The 21,822-nt window shown below is 50.3% G+C and overlaps 1 protein-coding gene across 2 annotated transcripts in view; it reads left to right on the forward strand.

The window, feature by feature from the left end:
• Positions 1 to 11,651: 11,651 nt before the first annotated feature.
• SPMIP3 (sperm microtubule inner protein 3) overlaps positions 11,652 to 21,822 on the forward strand; it is a 31,645-nt gene continuing 21,474 nt past the window's right edge. Inside the window, exon 1 of one of the 2 annotated variants that reach the window (XM_059677428.1) lies at positions 11,652 to 11,767. In XM_059677428.1, coding sequence (XP_059533411.1) covers positions 11,751 to 11,767 — 17 coding nt within the window. In that variant the 5' untranslated portion in view covers positions 11,652 to 11,750. Of the gene's footprint in view, positions 11,768 to 20,859; positions 20,982 to 21,822 lie in introns of those variants that run through there. The other variant, XM_059677430.1, reaches the window with a different exon arrangement.

Here is a 21,822-nt window from a genome sequence, read left to right on the forward strand (position 1 = left end):
TATTTTATAAATAATGCTGCAGTGAACATGGGGGTGCAGGGTCTTTTCAGGATAGTGATTATATATCCTTCAAATACATTCCCAGAAGTAACATTGCTGGGTCGTGTTTTCCATAAAAGGCTGCACCAATTTCCATTTCCACCAACAGGATGTGAGGGTTGCCTTTTCTCCAACTCCTCGCCCACACTTGTTACTTCCTGCTTTCCTATGGTAGCCCTCCGACAGGTGGGCGGTATCTCATTGTGGTTTTATTTGCATTTCCCTGGTGATTGGTGATGGTGAGCACCTGTCCATGCAAACTGGGCGTTTAGATAGTAGGACCAGGAGACTCAGAACACAAGCCTACCTCACCCTCCTACCCACAGGTCCCTACACACGAGAGAAAAGACATCTTTAAGTCATGAAAGCACAGGGAGCCAAGAAGGAGTGCTCTTAATGATCGAGAAATTGTGCCAAATCTCAGAAACCCAGAAGGCAGGCAGGCAGGATGGGATTAAAGGAGGAAGCCACAAATCTAGTGAACAAAATAAACTGATGAACAAAATAGATCCAGAGGCAAGGATGCGTGGAATAGAATGACAGGGAGGTGGGGGAGGATGGGAAGAGATTAACCAAAGAACTTATATGCACACTAGAGGCCCAGTGCACGAAATTCATGCATTGGGGGGGGGGGTCCCTCAGCAGTCCAGGACCCACTGGGGGATGTCTGCCTGTTGGCTTAGGCCTGCTCCCTGGAGAGTGGGCCTAAGCTGGCAGGCGGACATCGCTCTCACAGTCCAGGACCCCTTGCTCCTTACTGCCCATCTGCTTGCTGCTCCTTACCACTCAGCTCACTGCTCCTTAGCACTGCCATGGAGGTGGGAGAGGTTCCCGCCACCACCGCTGCGCTCGCCAGCCGTGAGCCTGGCTTGTGGCTGAGCAGCACTCCCCTTGTGGGAGCACACTGACCACCAGGGGGCAGCTCCTGCATTGAGCATCTGCCCCCTGGTGGTCTGTGCATATCATAGCAACCAGTCATTCTGCCGTTCATTTGATTTGCATATTAGGCTTTTATTACATAGGATATGTATAGCCCATAGACACAGACAATAGTATGGTGAGGGTCTTGGGTGGGGTAGGGTGGAGGGAGGCAAAGGAGGGAGGATTGGGGAAATGGGGGACGTCTGTAATACTTTCAATAATAAATAAATAAATAAATAAATAAATAAATAAGGAGGAAGCCACAGCCCATGGCACAGAGAAGGAAGGACCGATGCAGGATGGTGGGGCCCTTACTGGTGGGGAGAGGAGGCCTGGTGAGCTGTTGCTGTGACGGGTTGGAGGTGGCCTTGGTGGGCTCATGAGTGGGACATTTAAGCTTGAGAAGCAGACCCCCTGAAACAGGGAACCCCTTCAGGCTGACACACGCCACCTCACAGTGCTCCCTCCCTCCCTGCAGTCCCCTGGGGTGGGCTGTGGGTACAGGGCCCCAGCCCAGAAGACATCTCAGTGCCATTATGAGCTCACCACCCGGAAACAACAAGTACCTGAGGAAAAACCAACCCATGAAAAAGAGACACTAAACCCAGCTGGTATGTATGGACGCCAAGGTAACAGCATGAATGGGAGCAGCCTCAGAGAGGTCTCATCAGCTGGGCCATGGAGCAACTCAGGTGTCGGAGCCGGGAAAAGACCCAGGGCAGGCCAGGGAGGCTACTAATATGGGGCACTGTGCATTAGTAACCCCATATTTCTCCAGAGCCCGTCCTGTCCTACCCACTCGGGTTCCCTTCCCATTCCCCTCGCTGACCTCAGGATGCTCGAATCCTCGGGAGCTGGCCGGGCGATGAGCCCACTCTTAAAGGCCTGGGTGTCAGGTGGCCTCACACCTGTGGAGGACAAGGTTGCAGCTCTGCATAAGCAAAGGGGAGGACAGGACAGGGAGGAGCAGAAAGAGGAGGGAGGAAGAGGACCACCCAGGGGTACCATCCCTGGACCCCACAATCTCCAGTAGCATCTTCTAAACACATTACTGCTTCATGTGAGTGACTTCCTACCGTGAACGTCACAGCAGGAGCTGAGCTTCATGTCAAGGTGAGCATGTCCAAGGTGAGGTGGCCGCGGGGATGGCCGGACCCAGGCAGGGAGGCCAGGGCCCCAGGCTCTGTCAGGTAGCAGGAAGCTTCCAGATGTCTCGGGCTCCCACGGGTTTTGAGACTATTTCACCTAGATAGTCTCGGTTGATATCTGGGCAAATCCGAGCTGTAGACAGGCCTTTGTATACAAGGATGTTAATCACAGAATTGCATCGAATACTGGAAAAGTGGAAACCTAAATGTACAAGAAGGTGAGCTCACCACCCAGAAACAACATCTGGTTAAATAAAATGAGGGAGAGTGAAATAAGGAAATAATATGCAGCTATTAAAAATAGTTTTCGGCCCAGCCGGCATGGCTCAGTGGTTGAGCATCGACCTATGAACCAAGGGGTCACAGTTCCATTCCTAGTGAGGGCACATGCCCGGGTTTTGGGTTTGATCCCTAGTATGGGACATGCAGGAGGCAGCCAATCAATGATTCTCTCTCGTCGTTGATGTTTCTATCTTTCTCTCCCTCTCCTTTCCTCTTTGAAATCAATAAAAATATTTTTAAATGAAAAAAAAAGACTCCATTATCTTCTATTGTAGTTTTTATGACTAGAGTATGTGTGTGAGTGTATGTGTGTGTGGGTGTGTGGGTATGTATGAGTGTGAGTGTGAGTGTGTGTGCATGTGTGTGTATGAGTATGAGTGAGTGTGTGTGTGTATGGGTGAGTGGGGGTGTTAGGGGGGGTGTGAGTGTGTGTGTGTGAGTGTATGGGTGAGAGTGTGTGTATGAGTATGAGTGTGTGTGAGTATGTGTGTATGTGTGTGAGTGTGTATGCGTGTGGGTGGGTGGGTGTGAGTGTGTGTGTGAGTGCATGGGTGAGTGTGTGAGTATGAGTGTTTGTGTGTGTATGTATGAGTGTGTGTGTCTGTGTGAGTATGTGTGTGTGTATGGGTGTTTGGGGGGTGTGGGGAGGGTGAGTGTGTGTGTGTGTGTATGAGTGTGTGTGTGTGTGTGTGTGTGTGAGTGTGTGAGTGTGATGCTTATTTGTTCAAATGGAGGACAGCAAAGAGCATAGGTTGAGCAGCTGCTAGACCCTGGGACCCCTGCATGTGTTTTCACCATCTTATCTCACTTCATTCTTGCAATAACCCTGGTGACACCTGGGAGCATCATGGAGTAGCTGCAGGTTTGGAAGCAAAGCTCAGGTATGAAGTGACTCACTCAAGGTCACCCAGCCATGAAGATCCTGGGTGAGGAGCAGCCCGGGACTGTCCATCTCCACAGCTGAGGACTGACCCGCCCTTCACGAGGGTCCTCAGGTGCCGCGGGCGTGGTGAGGACCTGGTCACTGTGGTCCTTCTAGGCGTCGATCCGCACTGCTGAGCTCTCACCACTTCTCCTGGTCCCCACAGCTCTGACGGGGACACCAGCCGGCCCTGAGGCTGGGGAAGCGATGACAGCCAGGGGATCCCCGGAGGGTCGCCGTGTTTTGCTGGTAAAAGGTGTGCTCCAGAGACGGGGCTGAAGGCTAACTGAGGTCACATCACGGGACTGTGTTCATCACAGCCCCTCCAGCCTGACTGTCCTCTCCCCACTCGGGGGTGCTCGCTGCTTCTCCAGGGCGTGCACCTCCCTCCTCCCACCCCAAGGGGCGAGGAAAGGCTGTGACTCAGCCAAGCATTTCACTATTGCACCAGCTACTTTTTTTTTTTTTGGTTAATCCTCACCTGAGGATATATTTCCATTGATTTTTATAGAGTGAAAGGGAGAGGCAGAGACAGAGAAACATTGATGTGGGAGAGACACATCGATTGGTTGCCTCCCACATGCACCCCAACCAGGGCCAGGGATCGAGCCTGCAACCTAGGTACGTGCCCTTGACCGGAATCAAACCCAGGACCCTTCAGTCCGCAGGCCCACGCTCTGCCCACTGAGCCACACTGGCCAGGGCAGCTACCATTTCTGAGACCACCTTCTGGTGTAGGAGCAGAGTGTGGGCAAGGACCCCAGAGACCAGAGTTCCTTTTCCTTGCTTTGCCCACCGGGCCACAGGGCCTCCTTACGCTACTTTTATTGGGGGAAAAGTAAATTCCAAAGTTCGACATGCGATGCACCATGTGGGGAGGGTGAGTTGCACGAAAGCGCAGACCGCCAGGCAATCACTGGTTGTTCTGTTGCAATTTAGCTGTGGGATCCGGGCGAGCCACCCACACTCCCTGAGCCGGAGCTCCCATCTCTTTAACATTAGGGGATTAGGAGAGACCCTCGCTCCCACCCCTCCCACCCTAAGCCCCCCACTCGCCCCAGACCTCAGCTTGCACGGCGCCCTGACCCCGGAGGCCGTATGGTGTTGAGCGACCGCGCTCACCTCTGTGACTTTTCCGCGTTCCCTCCTCCCGCAGGGCCCGGCGCCCGCCTCCTCCTGGCAGTGCATGGGGTTCAGTGACCTCAGCCCAGACAGCTGCCACCTCTCCCGACACCAGGGCTGCCTGCCGACCTGTCCCCACGCTGCCCCACTTTGCATCCTCCCTGGCAACCCTCAGCAACGCCTGGCAGGTGCTGCCAGCCGCCAGCTCTGCCCCAGGGCCTCCAGACACCGCCCGAGGTGTCAGCTGGCCCAGGTGCCCGTGCCCCTGGGAACCCTGGCACCGAGCGGCCCACCTGGGCCTCCAGGCGCCTGGCACAGACGGTCCCGCAGGGATGCTAACCTCACCCCATTTCCCAGAGGGACCTGCGGCCACAGGCCCTGCCCGCCTTCCAGAGGGTCACAGGCGGCACAGCCAGGGCAGGGCAGCTCCAGCCCCCCTCCGGCCCCCCTCCCGGCCCCCCTCCTGTGGAGGAGGCTTTTGTAATGGGCCCCACGCCTCCCGCCTTTGGAGACACTGGGGGGGACGTGGGCAGGGCTTGAGCCTGTCCCCGGCCCGGCAGGCGCCATCCATCGCGGGCTGAACACCTGGAACTCTGTGGGCACCATCATTAGCGGATGCGAGGCCAGGTGTGGCCTGGGGCCAGCGAGCGCTTGGAAGAGGGAGGGCTTCTCACTTTCCAAGTTCACGCCGCTCGCCTTGACACAATTAACCTCCGTTCCCCTTCAAGCAACTGTGCGCCCAGCTTTCTACTGACCGTCCAGGCCACGGTCTAAGGGGACTCGGCCACCCACAGCCGGCCGGGAGAAGCCCTCGGGCCTGGGGGAGGGGGGCGGGGGGAGAGGGGGCGCAGGGTTGCTGCCTCTTGCCTCCCTGGGGACCTCCTGAGAGCCGGGGCCTCTGTGCTGGGTCTGGAGAGGCTGCAGCCAAGGGGATGGGCCCGGGGACGGAGGGCAGACACAAGGTTATTCCCAGCCCCTGGGCACGAGCTCTCTCCACTGGGTAGCTGTCAGCCTGGTCCCGTTCTAGGCTGCTGCACCACCCATCACACACACACACACACACACACACACACACACACACACATTCACACACACACACACTCTCTCTCTCTCTCTCTCACGTGCTCACACACTCACACGCTTATATACACACTCACACACACTCATACACACACACACACACACTCTCACATGCTCACACACACGCTCCACACTCACAGTCACACACTTATATACACACACACTCACACTCACACTCACACACACACACATACTCACACTCACATGCACACACTCACACACTCACATACACACTCACACACTCTCTCTCATACACACTCACACACACTCTCTCTCGTACACACACACACTTTCACTCACATACTCTCACACACTCACACTCTCACACACACTCACACACACTCTCATACACACACACTCACACACAGTATCTCAAACACATGCTATATACACACACTCTCTCACACACATACACACATTCACTATCTGTCAAACACACATACTATACATACACACTCTCACACACAGTATTTCTCAAACACACATATACCTTACATATTCATACACTCTCACACTCTCTCTCTTACACACACACACACACGTGATGACGCTAACAGTTTTAGGGTATTCCCATATCTCCTCACATAATGCCCCAGCTAGCACGAATTGGGTGCTTATCCATTCTGAGCCCTGCACAAGGTGTGTGTACGCACTAACGCCCTCAGGCGATCCTCACGGAACCCTACAGGGATGCACACGGATGGGTCTGAGGCTGGAGAACTGCAGTGACTAACCCAGCCAGGGAGCGGCGAAGCCAGGACTTGGACCCCGGTCTGACCTGACCAGTGACTGCTGGCTGCCGTCTGCGGGCCTCTCCGTGATGGGGGGAGGGGGAGGCTGGTCTGTGTGAGGCAGCCCAGCCAGAGCTTGGCACCTAAATGCCCAAAGGGGGAGCTCACCTGGTCCCTCTCACACAGGGAGGAACGGAGGGCCCCCTACCCTCTGAAGACACTGCCCGTGCAGGCTTTGCACATGCTGGGACACAATCCATCATAGAAAGCTAACTGGCCCAGCCGGTGCGGCTCAGTGGTTGAGCATCAACTTATGAACCAGGAGGTTCGGTCTTGGTCAAGGCACATGCCCGGGTTGCAGGTTCTATCCCCAGTCAGGGGCGTGCAGGAGGCAGCCGAACAATGATACTCTCATCATTGATGTTTCTCTCTCTCCCTCTCCCTTCCTCTCTGACATCAATTTTAAAAAGAAAAGAAAGGGAAGCACTGAGGGGTGCTGAGCTGAAGAGGGAGAAACACTATCTGATCTGTATTTTACAAAGGCCCGGGGCTGCTGCAAAAGGAGGCGGAGCAGCAGGCGTGGAACCACGGAGGTGTCTTTGTGGCTGCACTTCTGAGTGTTGTGCCTTCATCTGTCTTCGTCTCTGCAATAGTGTTGAAATTACTCAGTTTTCCCCCAGGTTTTTTAAAAAATGCAGGGACAGCCCGGTCAACGTGGCTCCGTGGTTGAGCCTTGACCTATGAACCAGGAGGTCACGGTCTGATTGCTGGTCAGGGCACATGCCCGGGTTGTGGGCTCGATCCCCAGTAGAGGGCGTGCAGGGGGCAGCCGTTCCATGATTCTCTCTCATTATTGATGTTTCTATCTCTCTCTCCCTCTCCCTTCCTCTCTGAAATCAATAAAAAAAAAAATGTATTCTAAAAAACACCCATAGAATGTACAACACCAAGAGTGAACCCTAATGTTAACCACAGACTCTGGGTAACTGTGAGGTGTCGATGTAAGTCCATTGATTGTAGTAAATGTGCCTCCTGGTGACGGATGGTGGTGATGGGGAAGGGTGTGCCTGTGTGGGGACAGGGGGTATATGGGGAATCTGTGTACTGGCCTCTCAATTTTGCTGTAAACCTAAAACTGACCTAAAATAATAGTCTACTTTTTTAAAAATAAAACTACCCATTCTTAATATATGGTATATCCATACAATGGAACCTTATTAGGCCATAAAAAGGAATAAGAAATCTTTTCTTTTCTTTTTTGCCCAGCCGGCAGGGCCCAGCAGTTGAGTGTTGATGCCCAGTCAGGGCACATGCCCGGGGTTGCAGGCTCGATCCCCAGTGTGGGGTGTGCCTCTCCCGGGGGCAAAATCTTAAGCCAATCAGCCTGGACTGTCCTGACCAACTCCGATGAAGTCCTCTGCCTGACAAGACTCCCTAAGGGCCCCTAACCGCTTTGGCTCAGTGGATAGAGCGTCGGCCTGTGGACTGAAAGGTCCCAGGTTCGATTCCGGTCGAGGGCATGTACCTTGGTTGTGGGCACATCCCTAGTAGAGGGTGTGCAGGAGGCAACTGATCTGTGTTTCTCCCTCATCGATGTTTCTAACTCTATCCCTCTCCCTTCCTCTCTGTAAATAATCAATAAATATTTTTTTTTAAATTTTTAAAAAGACCCCCTAAGGGATGGTGTCCTTGCCTGAAATGATTCACTGTTTTAACTCTTAGTCCCACCCTCTTTCTACCTCTAAAACCTCCCGTTCTGTACAACTCGTCGAGCGCCTTCTCCTTGCTGGATGGGACGCTGCCTGAGTCATGAATCGCCTCATGAAGCCAGTTCCACCTTCAGCTTTACTCTGTGGGTTTGTTTTTGGTTTTTTCTTTGTTTTGTTTTATTCCCCTTTATTGATTAAGGTATTACAAATGTGTCCTTATCCCCCCATTGTCCCCTCATTCCCCCAGCCCTGCCCTCACCCTCACCCCCTGTTGTCTGCGTCCATCGCTGATGCTTATATGCATGCATGCAAGTCCTTTGGTTGATCTCTCCCCCTGACCCCCATCCTTCCCTACCCACCCTCTGAGGTTTGAGCATCTGAGCGATGCTTCTCTGTCTCTAGATCTGTTTCTGTTCATCGGTTTATGTTGTTCTGTTTTTTAACACAGCTCTCTCCCCAGACACAAACCACCTCCTCCCTCCACCCCAGCCCCACATCCCCTGCTTCCTTCGTCATCCTCTGGCCTCAGACGAGACTGGGTCTCAGCTGGACCTCGGGCCCAGACGGCGGACCGGCTGGCTTTTTCCAGCAGACGGCAGGAAGCCTCTGATGGGCTTCGAGCAGAAAAGAAACCTTGTCATTAGGAAGAGGCGTCTTGGCAGCAGTTCCTCCCACGGAATGGGTGGGAGAGAAGCAGGCCTTGCTTCTAGCCCAGGGCGGGTTCCTTGGGGGACAATGGCACACTGGCGCCACCTGAAGGCAGCCTGGCGCAATCGCAGGAGCCAAATCAGCAAACCAGAAAGTCGCAGAGCGAGTTGTTAGTGCTACTGCAAGAGCCGCCTGCTTGCTTGGACTAAGCCAAGAGCAAAGCTTCAGGGCGGCGGCTCTGCTAGAGATTCTAGGAACGGCCTGGGCTTCCCTCTGAGGAGGCTGATTTCAAAGGAGATTCTTGAGTTACTTCCGTACTAAAACCTCCCACCACCCTGGCTGGTTTGGCTCAGTGGATAGAGTGTTGGCCTGTGTACTGAAGGGTCCCGGGTTTGATTCCCAGTCAGGACACACTGGGGTTGCAGGCTCGATCCCCAGGAAGGGGTGTGCAGGAGGCAGCCAATCCATGATTCTCTCTCATCATTGATGTTTCTCTCTCCCTCTCCCTTCCTCTCTGAAATCAATCTATATATATAAAAGCCTAATGTGCAAATTGCCCCCGCTATGACATGCGCTGACCACCAGGGGGCGGCGTGGAACGAAGGAAGGCCCCGGCCAGCAGCCGGAAGGCCCCAATCGGCCCTGATCTCCAGCCAGGCCTAGGGACCCTACCCGTGCACAAATTTCGTGCACCAGACCTCTAGTAAAAATATATTTGTTTTAAAAATACCTCCCACGAAGGGCTGTAGAGACACCAAGCTGCTCCTGACTGAGACCTACAGCAGATTTGAAAATCGGCATCTTTGCCAAAATTAAGAGTAGTCCTTGCCCAGGGGAAGGAAGAGGACTTGGTCTTGTTTCAAGTGACACAGCCAGGTGTCTGGTCTCACTGTAGACGTCGTCACCCACACGGAAAGAGAAAGTGGCCCTTGGGCAGAGTCAGCAGAGTGAGGCTGTCCCGGTGGGGGGGGGGGGGGCAGCCAGGCCCTGCTCTGCTCATCTGGGCAGGTTTCTCCAGTAACTTCTTTTCCTGACAGCCCTGTGAGCTACAACGCAGCCGAGGACGTGGGTAACATACCAGAAACACTAGAAAGTAAAATGAAGCAGTTTTGAGACTCAACCAGACTTAGATCTTTGAATCCCAGTGCCAGAAGCCACTTAAGTCCATACTTCAGGGTGTAATTCTTGCCGCTCTGCACGATTTGTTTCTCTCTTCATTCAGAACAGGAGTAAACTGTTCTTATCCGTGCTCTCCCGGTCACTCAGTCACGGGAAACTTATTATGGCTCACCTTCTCTTTGCCATGAGCTCTGTCTCCTTTCTAAGATCTAATGTTTTCTTAAGGAACTTTTCAGGTATAGACAAACAAGGTCATCTCTCCGAGTCTGCCGAGACGGCTCTGGGCTTTTGCTTCTGGGTGGATGGAACGTTCCAGCAGCCCAAGGTCAGCGCTCTGGATTTGCCCAGGAAGGAAGGCAAAGCTAGTGTGGTCCCTAAGGGCTCAGGTGGCCCTCCGAGGTTCCTATTGTTAGGGGCATTGTTAAGGTGATGAGGTAGGTGCTTAGAGGATGCTGTGCCCAGACACACCTCTAAAAAGTGGGAAAAGTAGGATTTAAAATCCTTTGGTTGCCTGACTCTGGATCCATCTTGCTTCCTACAGCATAAGAATTTAGGAAGAGGGCAGGAGACGACTTTAGGGGGCGGACACGCCATGCGATATCCAGACGATGTATCATAGAATGGTACTCTTGAAACCTGTATAATTTTATTAACCAGTGTCACCCCAGTAAATTTAATTTTTTTTAAATGTTTTAAAGAATTGAGAAAGAGGAGTCTCCAAGGGGTTAAAGGTGGCCATGGGAGCCCCAAGGATCAAAGGAAAGTGGGTTGGGTCCCAGGGCCAGGACAGGGCCTATGTTGAAGGTACCCCCAAAATTAGTGCTGGGGAAGAGGAAGGCGGGGCCCAGGACGGGTAAGGGTCAGATATGAGCCTGGAAAGGCACTGGCCCCGAGGTCAGAGGGCTAGGAGGGCCCTGGGATGGAAGGTGCCTCTAGGACTTGCTGAAGGCCTGCTCTCTGCCACTGTGGCTCTGGGCTCCCTACCCTCCTCCTCTTCCTCTCTCTCCCCCTCTCCTCCCATGCCAGTTCGCTCCGGTTTTCTATCTGGCTTTGCTTAATTGTAGATACCATGGTAGAGCCGGGGGGGGGGGGGGGTGGCGGGGGATTGAGACCTCTCTTCTAAGGAATCACGCAATGCCTTTCACCTCCTCCTTCCTGGGAGCAAAGCATGTGCAATAAAATCAAAGTTCACCTCCTGCAACCGGCTCCCAAGAGAACCGAGCCAACAAAGACACAGTCTTTTCCCTGTTTTTCCTCTGAACTGGTTTTTAGTGTTTTCTTCCCTTCTCTTCCCCTCTCGGGGGCACGCGTGCCCTGGGGCTGAGCCACACAGTCACCTCTGTGGGAGGTGTCCCCTCGGAGGTAGTCACGAGCTGGGAGACTGGTTACACTGAGCAAAGGAGTGACCGAGCAAGTAAGTGACAGGAAGTGAAAGGGAAGGAACCTGGAGGCCTTGGGTGTAACTGGAAGTATAGTGTGAACTCATCATCTTTAAATGTAAAACGATAAAAACATAAATATATGTGCATACAGACAGAGGTGTCATTATATATCTGTGTGAAGGTCCTTGAAGAGCATTAAACATCATTCCTTTGGTTCGACCTCATTTCCTTATAACGTTGATGACTTCATGTAGGAGCTTCTCTCTTGCTTGTATTAGTTTATTGTAAAATTGGTTTCATTGTGCGTCATTTTGCCACAGTTCTGGGAGCCTATTGGCGATATTAAGTGAGGACTTACTGCATATATATATTATATTATATTATATTATATTATATTATATTATATTATATTATATATTATATTATATTATATTATATTATATTATATTATATTATATTATATTATATATATTATATTATATTATATTATATTATATTATATTATATTATATTATATTATATTATATATATATAAATTCTAGCTCCATCAGCTGTGAAAACAATAACACACCAGTAGTAATGAGCACAAGCGACATCTAACCTTGGTGTCTAAATACCATCCTCCACTAAAAGGAAACAGGAAGTGGATGATTCCAGGAATAAGGTGAGCCTGAGATATCTTCTTATGCCACCAAGTAAGGAGGTGTTTAAAAAAATGATGGGGTGCCTGACCAGCATGGCTCAGTGGTTGAGCATCGATTCCGGGTGGATTCCAGGTCAGGGCACATGCCCAGGTTGCGGGCTCCCTCCCCAGTGTGGGGCGTGCAAGAGGCAGCCAATCAATGATTCTCTCTCATCATTGATGTGCCTTTCTCTCTCTCCCTCTCCCTTTCTCTCTAATGTCAATTGAAAAGAGAGAGAGAGAGAGAAGATACTTTAATTGTCATGAGAAGAAGCAGAAAGATGAATGGCATATGCTCTCATTAAAAAAAAAAAAAATCAGTGGTCTTCAGTATCTAGCTGGTGACATGCCATGTGTCCCAGGCCAGAGGATGTGGTCAAGGTCACCGCAGGCTGGCCGGGACTTGGTTCACCCGCTTAGCCCTGAGCTCAGAGGTGCTCTGTAAGGGCACAGTCGCCAGCCTGAGGCAGGGCTTGGTTTCCTATCTGTTTCCAATCTGCCTATTTCCAAGTTGTGCGGCCAGAAGGTTGCTGGGTATGTGGTCTCCCGGGCTCCCTTCCCGCCTCAGGACAGTCCAGGACACACACGATTCTGAATGGAATTTTTAAATAACAACATGCAGACTATTCCGAATGGAATTGTTCAACAACGATGGGTTCTCTCCAGGGTGAACCTCTATTTTGAGGATCCTCTCCACACACCCCACATGCACTTGGAAGGCCATAGAAAGAGAAGGCTAGGAGGTCCATTTTCTCTCCAGATCATGAGCCTTCTTTTATCCTCTGCTCCCAATCTCTCTCTCCCTCCCCCTGACTCTCTCTCAGCCACCCCCCTGTTCACCCCCCAAAGCCACAGGTATCACTAACCTTTGCAGCTTCCCCCAGGATTCGATATTGGTTTTGCTTTACCATATTGGCTAATGGGGGAAAGAAGAGGACAGTTGCAAAGACTTCCTCTCCTTATTTCTTCACTGCAAAGGCCAAGGTACCAATGTGGGGTCAAAGCTTGCACCAAGTTCATCTATTGCAGTGGTTCTCAACCTGTGGGTCGCGACCCCTTTGACGGTCGAACGACCCTTTCACAGGGGTCGCCTAAAACCATCCTGCACATCAGATATTTACATGACGATTCATAACAGTAGCAATATGACAGTGATGAAGTAGCAACGGAAATAATTTTATGGTTGGGTCACAACATGAGGAACTGTATTTAAAGGGCCAGAAGGTTGAGAACCACTGATCTATTGAGATTGCATATTCAGGTTCTGGAGAAATGACCGCCAGATGGGTCAGTGGGTCCAGTGGACCCATTGTAAGCCAGACTTGGGTCAGAATCCCACTTCGTGCCTGGCCCCCGTGTGCCTTCCTTCTAACGGAGATGCCACAAGCAAGCTTCATGGCTCTGAGGATGATCCATGTCGTTATCCCAGAAAAGAACTCTAAGAGCCATTGGAAAAGGACTGAGACAGACAACGTTACATGCACTTGTGATGGGCCGGGTCCTTTCTCAGAAAGACCCAACCTCTTCTCCATCAATGGCTCTGGGTCTGACAACTGACCCAGGTTCAGAAAGTGGACAAGGCATTGCACACCATGCAGGACAACCTGGGAAGGACCGTGGAAGGTCAGGAGTAGAAATAGGAGAGGGGGAGCATGGCCCAGAGTCTTTATCGGGGTTTTTGTGGAAAGGAATGGGCCAGGCAGGAGAGGCACGCTAAGTTTTGGATTGGATAGTTTGAATTATTTCAGCCAGCTCTGGACTATGGGAGTGGTCCCCTGTGGCCTAGCATCTGGCCCAGGGCAGCGCTTCTCAACCTTCCTGATGCCGAGACCCTTTAACACAGTTCCTCGTGTTGTGGGGACCCCCAACCATAACATTATTTTCGTTGCTACTTCATCACTGTAATGTTGCTACTGTTATGAATCGTCATGTAAATATCTGCTATGCGGGATGTATTTTCATTGTGACAAATTGAACATAATGAAAGCATAGTGATTCATCACAAAAACAATATGTAATTATAGATGTGTTTTACGATGGTCTTAGGAGACCCCCGTGAAAGGGTCGTTCGACCCCCCAAAGGGGTCGGGACCCACAGGTTGAGAACCGCTGCCCTAGGGGAATATTGGCTCCGTGCGTGCCGGGAGCCGGTCCATCCTTGCTGTTTCAAGGGACCTGGCATATATGGCATATGGTTCTTAATATATTTGCTCACCTTCTTGGCGCTGTGTTTTAACCAAGGTCACCTCTCCGAGAAAGGTTGAATCCCCAGGTAGGGATTTTCCCCTGAAGTTAGGGAGGGGATAAAACCCCTCAAGTAAGTGCCAGGCGGGTAATTAATCCCTTTAACTACGAACAATCATGCTTAAACTACATAATCTTTTCTCCCTGGAATGGAGATAAGAAACGCCCTAACCTTTGTAATAGAGATTGATAGGATTGAATCAACTGGTATAAATACAGTTGTAACAAGACAGAAACACACAGAACTCAGAACAAGACAGCAAGAGACAGAACTCAGACAGGGCTTGGAAGACAGGACCAAGAGAGACAGAGCCTAGGCACAGAACCTACACAGAATGTTCTCTAGAGACAGAAGAACTTCGCTGGAGAGAGCATGCCGGAGGATCCTGGACAGGGACTGGCCTCGGAGCCTAGAGACAGAGCCTAGCGGGAGAACATGGCAAGGGATCCTGGACTGAACCTGACTACAGAAATTGGCAAGAGAACCTGACTAGAACCTGGTGACTGAACCTGACTGGAGTACCTGGACAGAACCTCTCTGGAGAGCCTAAGCAGAACCTCTCTGGAGATCGAGACCAGAACTTGGCTGGAGATCCTGGCTGGAGATCCTGGCTAGGCTGCTGATCAACTGAACGCTGTCTCCGTGTCATTCCTTCTTCGCCGACTCCGTCTACACCTTTGGGAACCCCTGGACCCGCTGGGGTTGGACCCCGGCACGTGCATGAGAGTTTGATAAAGGAGACGGTTGGGAATATGGGCTTGGGATTGGCTGGTTTGCATAGAAAGGCATGCTTGCAGGGGAGTCATTTTTTATCTCTAGGAATTAGCTAGCCTTGGGAGTAGCAGGCTCTTCAGAATCAAGGCCCCAGTGCTAGAGCATCAAGAATATAGGAAATAGGTCCTAACCGGTTTGGCTCAATGGATGGAGCGTCAGCCTGCGGACTGAAAGGTCCCAGGTTCGATTCCAGTCAAGGGCATGTACCTTGGTTGCGGGCACATCCCCAGTAGGGGGTGTGCAAGAGACAGCTGATCAATGTTTCTCTCTCATCGATGCTTCTAACTCTCTATCCCTCTCCCTTCCTCTCTGTAAAAAGTCAATAAAATATTTTTTTTTTTTTAGAAAAAAGAATACAGGAAATAAGAAAATATAGTCAATACAACCCCCATCTCCTGCTCTATCCCCCACTCTCGGATTCAGCATCCTCAGCCCTCTGTGTCCTCCCTCCAGTAGATGTTGGCTGGGTCTGGCAGCTCCTTCACTGTCAGTTCCTCCCCAGCAGGTCCAGCACTTGCCCAGCTGGGTTATAGGCTGGCCTCATGCTAGTTACTGGCTTCACGGCCAAGGGGCAGGTGAGCATAGGCCCTGGTGAGGTACCTGCTGTCCTGCGGAGCATGGCTTCTGCCGCGTCCTCAGGCAAGTGAGGGGAATGCCAGCCCTTCATGTGGAGGAGGGAGCCAATCTATAGGCTCGGAGGGTGCAGGCGATTGGGATTTTCACGTGCATCAACCCAGATGTTCCCACCTCGCATCTCCAGACCCCACTCTTCACTCATCGGAGCCCTGACCCGGGCAGAGCAGACCTACCTGGGTTGGGAGTCCAATCCTCTCAAAGCTCTGCGACTCTTACGACTTCATCCTGGGAGGACCCACAGCCTTTCCTGCCCTCCGGCTGCAGGAGCTGGGATTCCTTTCTGTGCTGCCAAGAGGCCTCTGACTTTCCTAATGACCTTGTAATCCGTGCAGTTGCTGTCAGCCTTCCGTTTTTCAAAATGGCCTCCTGCAACAGTTCATCCAATCCCGTTGTCCTTCTCATGCCTATTCCTCCCATCTTTCTCGAACCCCTAATGCATTTCACCGACTAGTGAATTTCCTTCCGCTGCAACGCCATCCAAATTCACTACCAGCAAAAGTTTTAACAATTGCACTGCTACCCGTCCGCAGGGAAAGCTCACCCCAGCTAGTAGGAGGTCGGCATTGCTGGTCAGACAGCAGGCGGTTCAGCTGCAGAATTCTATCTTGGTGTCTGCGTCTTGAGCTATTTCTGGTAGCAACAGGTACAGGCTGGTTCCCTGGGAAACCAAGTCTGAGATGGAGATTAGCATTCAGGAAGCTTATTAGCTGTGCTCTTGGGATGAACATCCCCGGATAAAGGGAAAGAAACGATTGGGAGAAGTTGGACTGTGCTATGGTCTCTACAAAGGCCTCCGCTGACCCCCGTGGGGAGCTGTGATACCGGAATGACCCTTCAGAGTTGCCATACCCTCGCAATGAAGTTATTGGATAGAGGCTGCCCCGTGAGAATGGCATGACCTTGGGCAAGGTGACCCTGTGCAGCCAAGGGCAATTTCTGGAGAGGATGGGTGGCTGGGGGCTCCCACCAGCAGCGCTCCCAGAGGCCTTTGGATCTGCAGAGGGATCTGGATCAGACCATTCATCCTGCACCTTGCAATCTGGAGGTGATTGGTCTTAGCGTGCTCATTCCCTCATCAAGCTGCATCTTGTCTGCTCAGGTATATGGTCTCTCTTTATAATTATTTAGCCTGCATTTCCATCGCCTGCTCCGTGACAGAATTATTTAACTTTGGGTCCTTAAATGCCAGGGCTTGTGATGGGTCCAAAAGGCAATGAACGGAATGGGAGCATCATTTTCCCTTGGGTGATTTTCTGGAGACAGATATACTAACCAAAAAGGAACATTTTTCACACAGAGTCTAGAAGTTTAGAATACATGAGACTAATTGTTTCTGCTTTGGAGGACTAGAGAGAGATTATTGGACAACCCTACCCACCAGGAGTCTGTTATCAACTGAATCATGGGCACTAAACTTATGCTCTCAGTGGTGTTTTTGTGAATTTGAATTCCAAAGGCGAGGAAAACAAAATAAAAAATAAACAACGGACCTGACCTGCATGGCTTAGTGGTTGAGCATCAATCTATGAACCAAGAGGTCATGGTTCAATTCCCAGTCACGGCACATGCCTGGGTTATGGGCTCAATCCCCAGTAGTGGGTGTGCAGGAGGCAGCTGATCAATGATTCCCTCTCATCATTGATGTTTCTATCTTTCTCTGCCCCCCTCCCTTCCTCTCTGAAATGAATAAAAACATATTTTTAAAAAATAAATAAACAAACAGCCGGTATTTTCTTTCTGAAACAGAACTTATTAGCAAACGTTGCTCAATACAAGAGAGTCATTGGCCAGGCCCTGAAGATATTTTTCACGGGAAGTCTTTGCCACAGAGGGATTTGACCTGTGTTTTCAGGGCCACTGAGCAGAGTGTCAGGGTTGCTTGGTTTCCCTGGAGCAAGCCAACATAGACCAGTAGACATGGCTCCACAGACAACTGAGACCAAGTGCCAGTAACTGTGAAAACACACGTCTGATTTGAGTCCCAGAGGAGTGGGACGCAGTGTGATGGGACGGCCATGGTTTCTCCCAGTGAGACATGGATAATGGCAATGTTGACCTGTGGTTTTAGAATTTTAAAAGGTAGAGCGAGCCTTTGTTGTGATTAACTTACTCTCCATGAGGCTGTAGAAAGATCCATTGGCCATGGTCCAACCAGAGCGACAAAAGTTCCCAGTGACCTTTCTGGGTCCTCGTGTACCATGGATCAGCGTCAAGAGGCAAGTGCCCACAGGTCTCTCCGCGCAGTAATTAAGTCTCTACTTGTCCATCCAGGCAATGAGGAGGCTTTGTCCTTAAAGCTACAATAATTAAACGGGGGAGCAACAGTTATGGGATCGGCAGATCAAAGAAAGAGTATTAAAAGTCTCTCTTGCTTCCTGTGACATAATCATATTTAAAAAAATAAAACCTAAAATGTTCAATCAGTGATAGTGGGACAATCAGCTCACCATTTAGAGGAAAATCATAAACCTGTCCCTTGAGGGTGATTAACATAACTGTCTTTTCATTTGGTCATCTAAACGGTCAGAGCAGCTATTCTCAAAAAAGTAAGCCCCACCTTGGCCAGTGTGGGTTGGGTTGTTGAGCATCAACCTATGAACCAGGAGGTCACACTTCCATTCCCAGTCAGGGCACATGCCTGGGTTGCAGGCTTGATCCCCAGTGTGGGGCATGCAGGAGGCAGCCAATTGATGATTCTCTCTCCTCATTGATGTTTCTATCTCTCCCTTCCTCTCTGAAATCAATAAAAATATTTTTTTTAAAAGATCTTTTACAGCTCAGTTTTTATTATCTCCTAGAGGCCCAGTGCATGAAATTCATGCATTGGAGGGGGGGAGCAGGAATCCCTCAGCCCGGATTGCGAGAGGGCACAGGCCAGACCGAGGGACCCCACCAGTGCATGATCAGGGCCAGGGAGAGACATGGAAGGTTGGCCAGCCGGGGAGGGACTGCAGGAGGGCTCCAGGGTGTGTCTAGCCCGTCTCACTCAACCGATGGGCTGGACCCTAGCAGCAAGCTAACCTACTGGTCAGAGTGTCTGCCCCCTGGTGGTCAGTGCACGTAATAGCGAGTGGTTGAGCAGCCTTAGCATATCATTAGCATATTACACTTTGATTGGTTGAACAGATGAGCAGACAAACAGACACTTAGCATAGTAGGCTTTTATTATATAGGATACGTCTCCACCCCACTGTCACAGACATTCATGCATTAAAGAGTTTGGAATCTGATTCAGGTCAAGCTCTGTGATCTTGGCCAGTTGCTACTGTTTTCCTGGCTTCTGTGTCTCCTAACACATGGGGGAGGCACCGGGCTCTCAGGGGTCAATTCTCAGGTTTGATTCAATGATTCTGTGATCACAGGAAGAGCACCATCAGAGAGGAAGGGAGAGGGAGAGAGCGACAGAAACATCAGTGATAAGAGAGAATCATGGATGGCTGCCTCCTGCACACCCTACACTGGGGATCAAGCCTGCAACTGGGGCATGTGCCCAGTCCAAGAATCAAACTATGACCTCCTGGTTCATAGGTCGATGCTCAACCACTGAGCCACACCAGCCAGGCTCAATCTCTTTTATAAAACAGTGTCGCTATTATTGACATCTTTTCTGGGTCCAGGAAAACAGAAAAAAAAAATTAAAAACCTGGAGAGAAATGATTGAACCCTCCCTCCTCCTTCACTGGATTTCTCTGTCCTCAGACCTGATTGGCCTTTTTGTTTTTTAGGAGTAATTCAGAAAGACCAGAAGCAGTATTTGCACAAGGCCACAGATTTCATAGCAATAATCAGAAGAAAAAAAAAAAAGTCTCCCACTCAGTTCTCTCCTTTCTTCCTCTTGCATTGAGGCCCATGGAACTGCTTGGCTCAGTTTCAAAATTATTATAATTTTTTCATTGGTTTTTGTGAAGACTTTCAAAGAGCGGTGCCAGGACAGGCTGGGGGACAGTGGAAGACACCCCCAAATGCAAAGAATACCCAGTATGCAGGCTCTGCCGGGAGCCACTCACAAAGCCATGAATCAGACACAACGTGTAACTACAGAAGTAATCCATTCACACATTTCCGGGGTGGCTTAAAAAACAAAGTTTGTTTTCTGCTCGGAGAACATACCACAGCCATGATTCAGCCCTGACTCAAAGCTCCCTGACCAGTCGACTTTCAGGAGAGAAAAAACCAACCCAGGCTGGTTACCAAGGAGCCACATTGAACCAAGATTCCAGAAACTTGGATAACACAGCATTCCTGCACCTCAGAAAATGTGACTTTCCTTCATCATTCCTTTTTTTTGTGTGTGTCAATTTTTTTCAATTACAGTTTACATTCGATAGTATCATTTCCTCCTTCCTCTTTTAAATAAATCCGTTTTGGAGGGATTTTAGGAAATTGAAGGAGGTATGCTCCCTGTACCTCAATTCCCACGTCTATAAAAATGGTAAGGATTCAATCGCCTATGTGAAATACTGAGAATAGTGTCTGGAATAAAACAGCTCTTCAAGGGGAGGGGGCCAATGGCGGTGGGGAGGGAAGATCTATAATACTTTCAACAATAAAGATAAGTTTTAAAAACTGTTCAAACAATGTGTGCCATGATTATTAACTATTAATATTTTATTGACAACCTTGCCCCAGGGTCTCTCTCTGGTCTCACTTCCCTCTGCCCTCCACTAAACATGCCAGACTACATGACCTGCATCCTAGTTCTTATGCGTTAAATTGTGCTCCTCCCCTGCCCCCCGGTTTGTATGTTGCAGTTCTAACCCCCAGTATTTCAGCTTGTGACCTTATTTGGAATGGGGTCATTTTAGATGTCATTGTTTAAATTAAGGGGAGGTCAGCAGGCTGAACTCCTCATCTACATAACTGGTGTTCCTATAAAAAAAAGAAAAGAAAAATTGGACAAGAGACACAAGCACAGAGAGAAGGCACTGGAGAGATGCAGGGAGGGCACCTTGTGAAGCTGAAGACATAGAGAGGGCTCGATGCTTCTACAAACTAAAGAGCACACAGACGTCCAGCAAACCACCAGAAGAGAGACGGGAGGCCTGGAACGGATTCTCAATCACGGCGTTCAGAACCAACCCTGCCACTCCTTGACCTTGGACTTGTGGCCTCCAGAACTCTGAAACAATAAACATCTGTTGCCTAAGAACCACTCTGTGGTCCTTTGTGACCGTCGTGCTACCAAACACATAACGCTGGTACGTGGCTTGGACTTTCTCACCTCCATGTCTCTGCTGTGTCCTTGAACTGGAGAAACCTCCCCCACCCACTGCCAGTGGAAAATCAATCTATATCAAGTGCCACATTTGCCTACTCAGATCTCCGCAATCAGAATTAATCCATTTCCTGGTGTTCGCTTTATATGTTCTTCAGCTTGAGTGATGAGGGCCACACCTGTTCCCTGGGATCATGTCTCCCAGGGCAGGAAAGAACCTCCCACCACACCTTAGCCGCAGAGCTCTGGGGATTAGCTGGGAGTGCCAGTCTCCAGAGGCTGAGAGCTAGATCTGAATCAGCTGGAGTTTTCTTTCCTATGAAAAGGTATAATTTTCTTGGATACTTTTTCATTCCCTTAGAGACAACGTGGGTGGGGCCTTGGGAGAAAAGAGTAGGAAGGGGCAATGCTACTCATGTGACGGTGAGTCTCAGCCAGGTGGGCTTTCCTAGGCATAGCTTGAGTTCTTGAAAACCTCCCTAATTACTTCTTGGAATGGATTCTGCTAGTGGAATTCTACCACTAAATTAAAAATTTCAATTACATCCTTGTGAATCATTAACTTGGGGACCTTGCTTAAAACAAAGAATAACTCTGCAGGAAAGGCAGAATCAGTGCACTGAGAGTCAGGAACGTTCCCATTAAAAATCGTTTTTCTCTTGGAAAAAAAAAAAGAAGACCTGGCAACAATGGGCCCATCCTATCTAATAAAAGGATAATATTATTATCCTTTCAATTACAGTTTACATTCAATAATATCATTTCCTCCTTTCTCTGCAAATTAACCATCACTCCGTCACAAAGGTGGTGACACCCATAGCCACAAGATGGCAGCACCCAGTCCTCTCAGCCCCACCAGAGTTCCCCAGTCCCGGGTGGGGCAGCCACTGAGAGCGGGCAGCATGAGCAGCCTGGCGGAATGCTTGCCTCATCGCTGCAGCTACAAGGCAAGTGTTCCACGCCCGGCCGAAGAGGGCCTCTGGCCAGGCCAGGCGCGGAACATTTGTGTCATTGCAGGCCAGGCTGAGGGAACACCACCCCCACCCCCTGCATGAATTTCATGCACCGGGCCTCTAGTTTCCCTATAAAAGCAACAATAAGTTAGAGCTGAGTAACGTAACGGGAACCCAGATCTGGCTACCTGCTGCCACAAAAACCAAACTTGTG

This window comes from Myotis daubentonii, chromosome 20 (genome assembly GCF_963259705.1).
Source record: "Myotis daubentonii chromosome 20, mMyoDau2.1, whole genome shotgun sequence".
NCBI lineage: Eukaryota > Metazoa > Chordata > Mammalia > Chiroptera > Vespertilionidae > Myotis > Myotis daubentonii.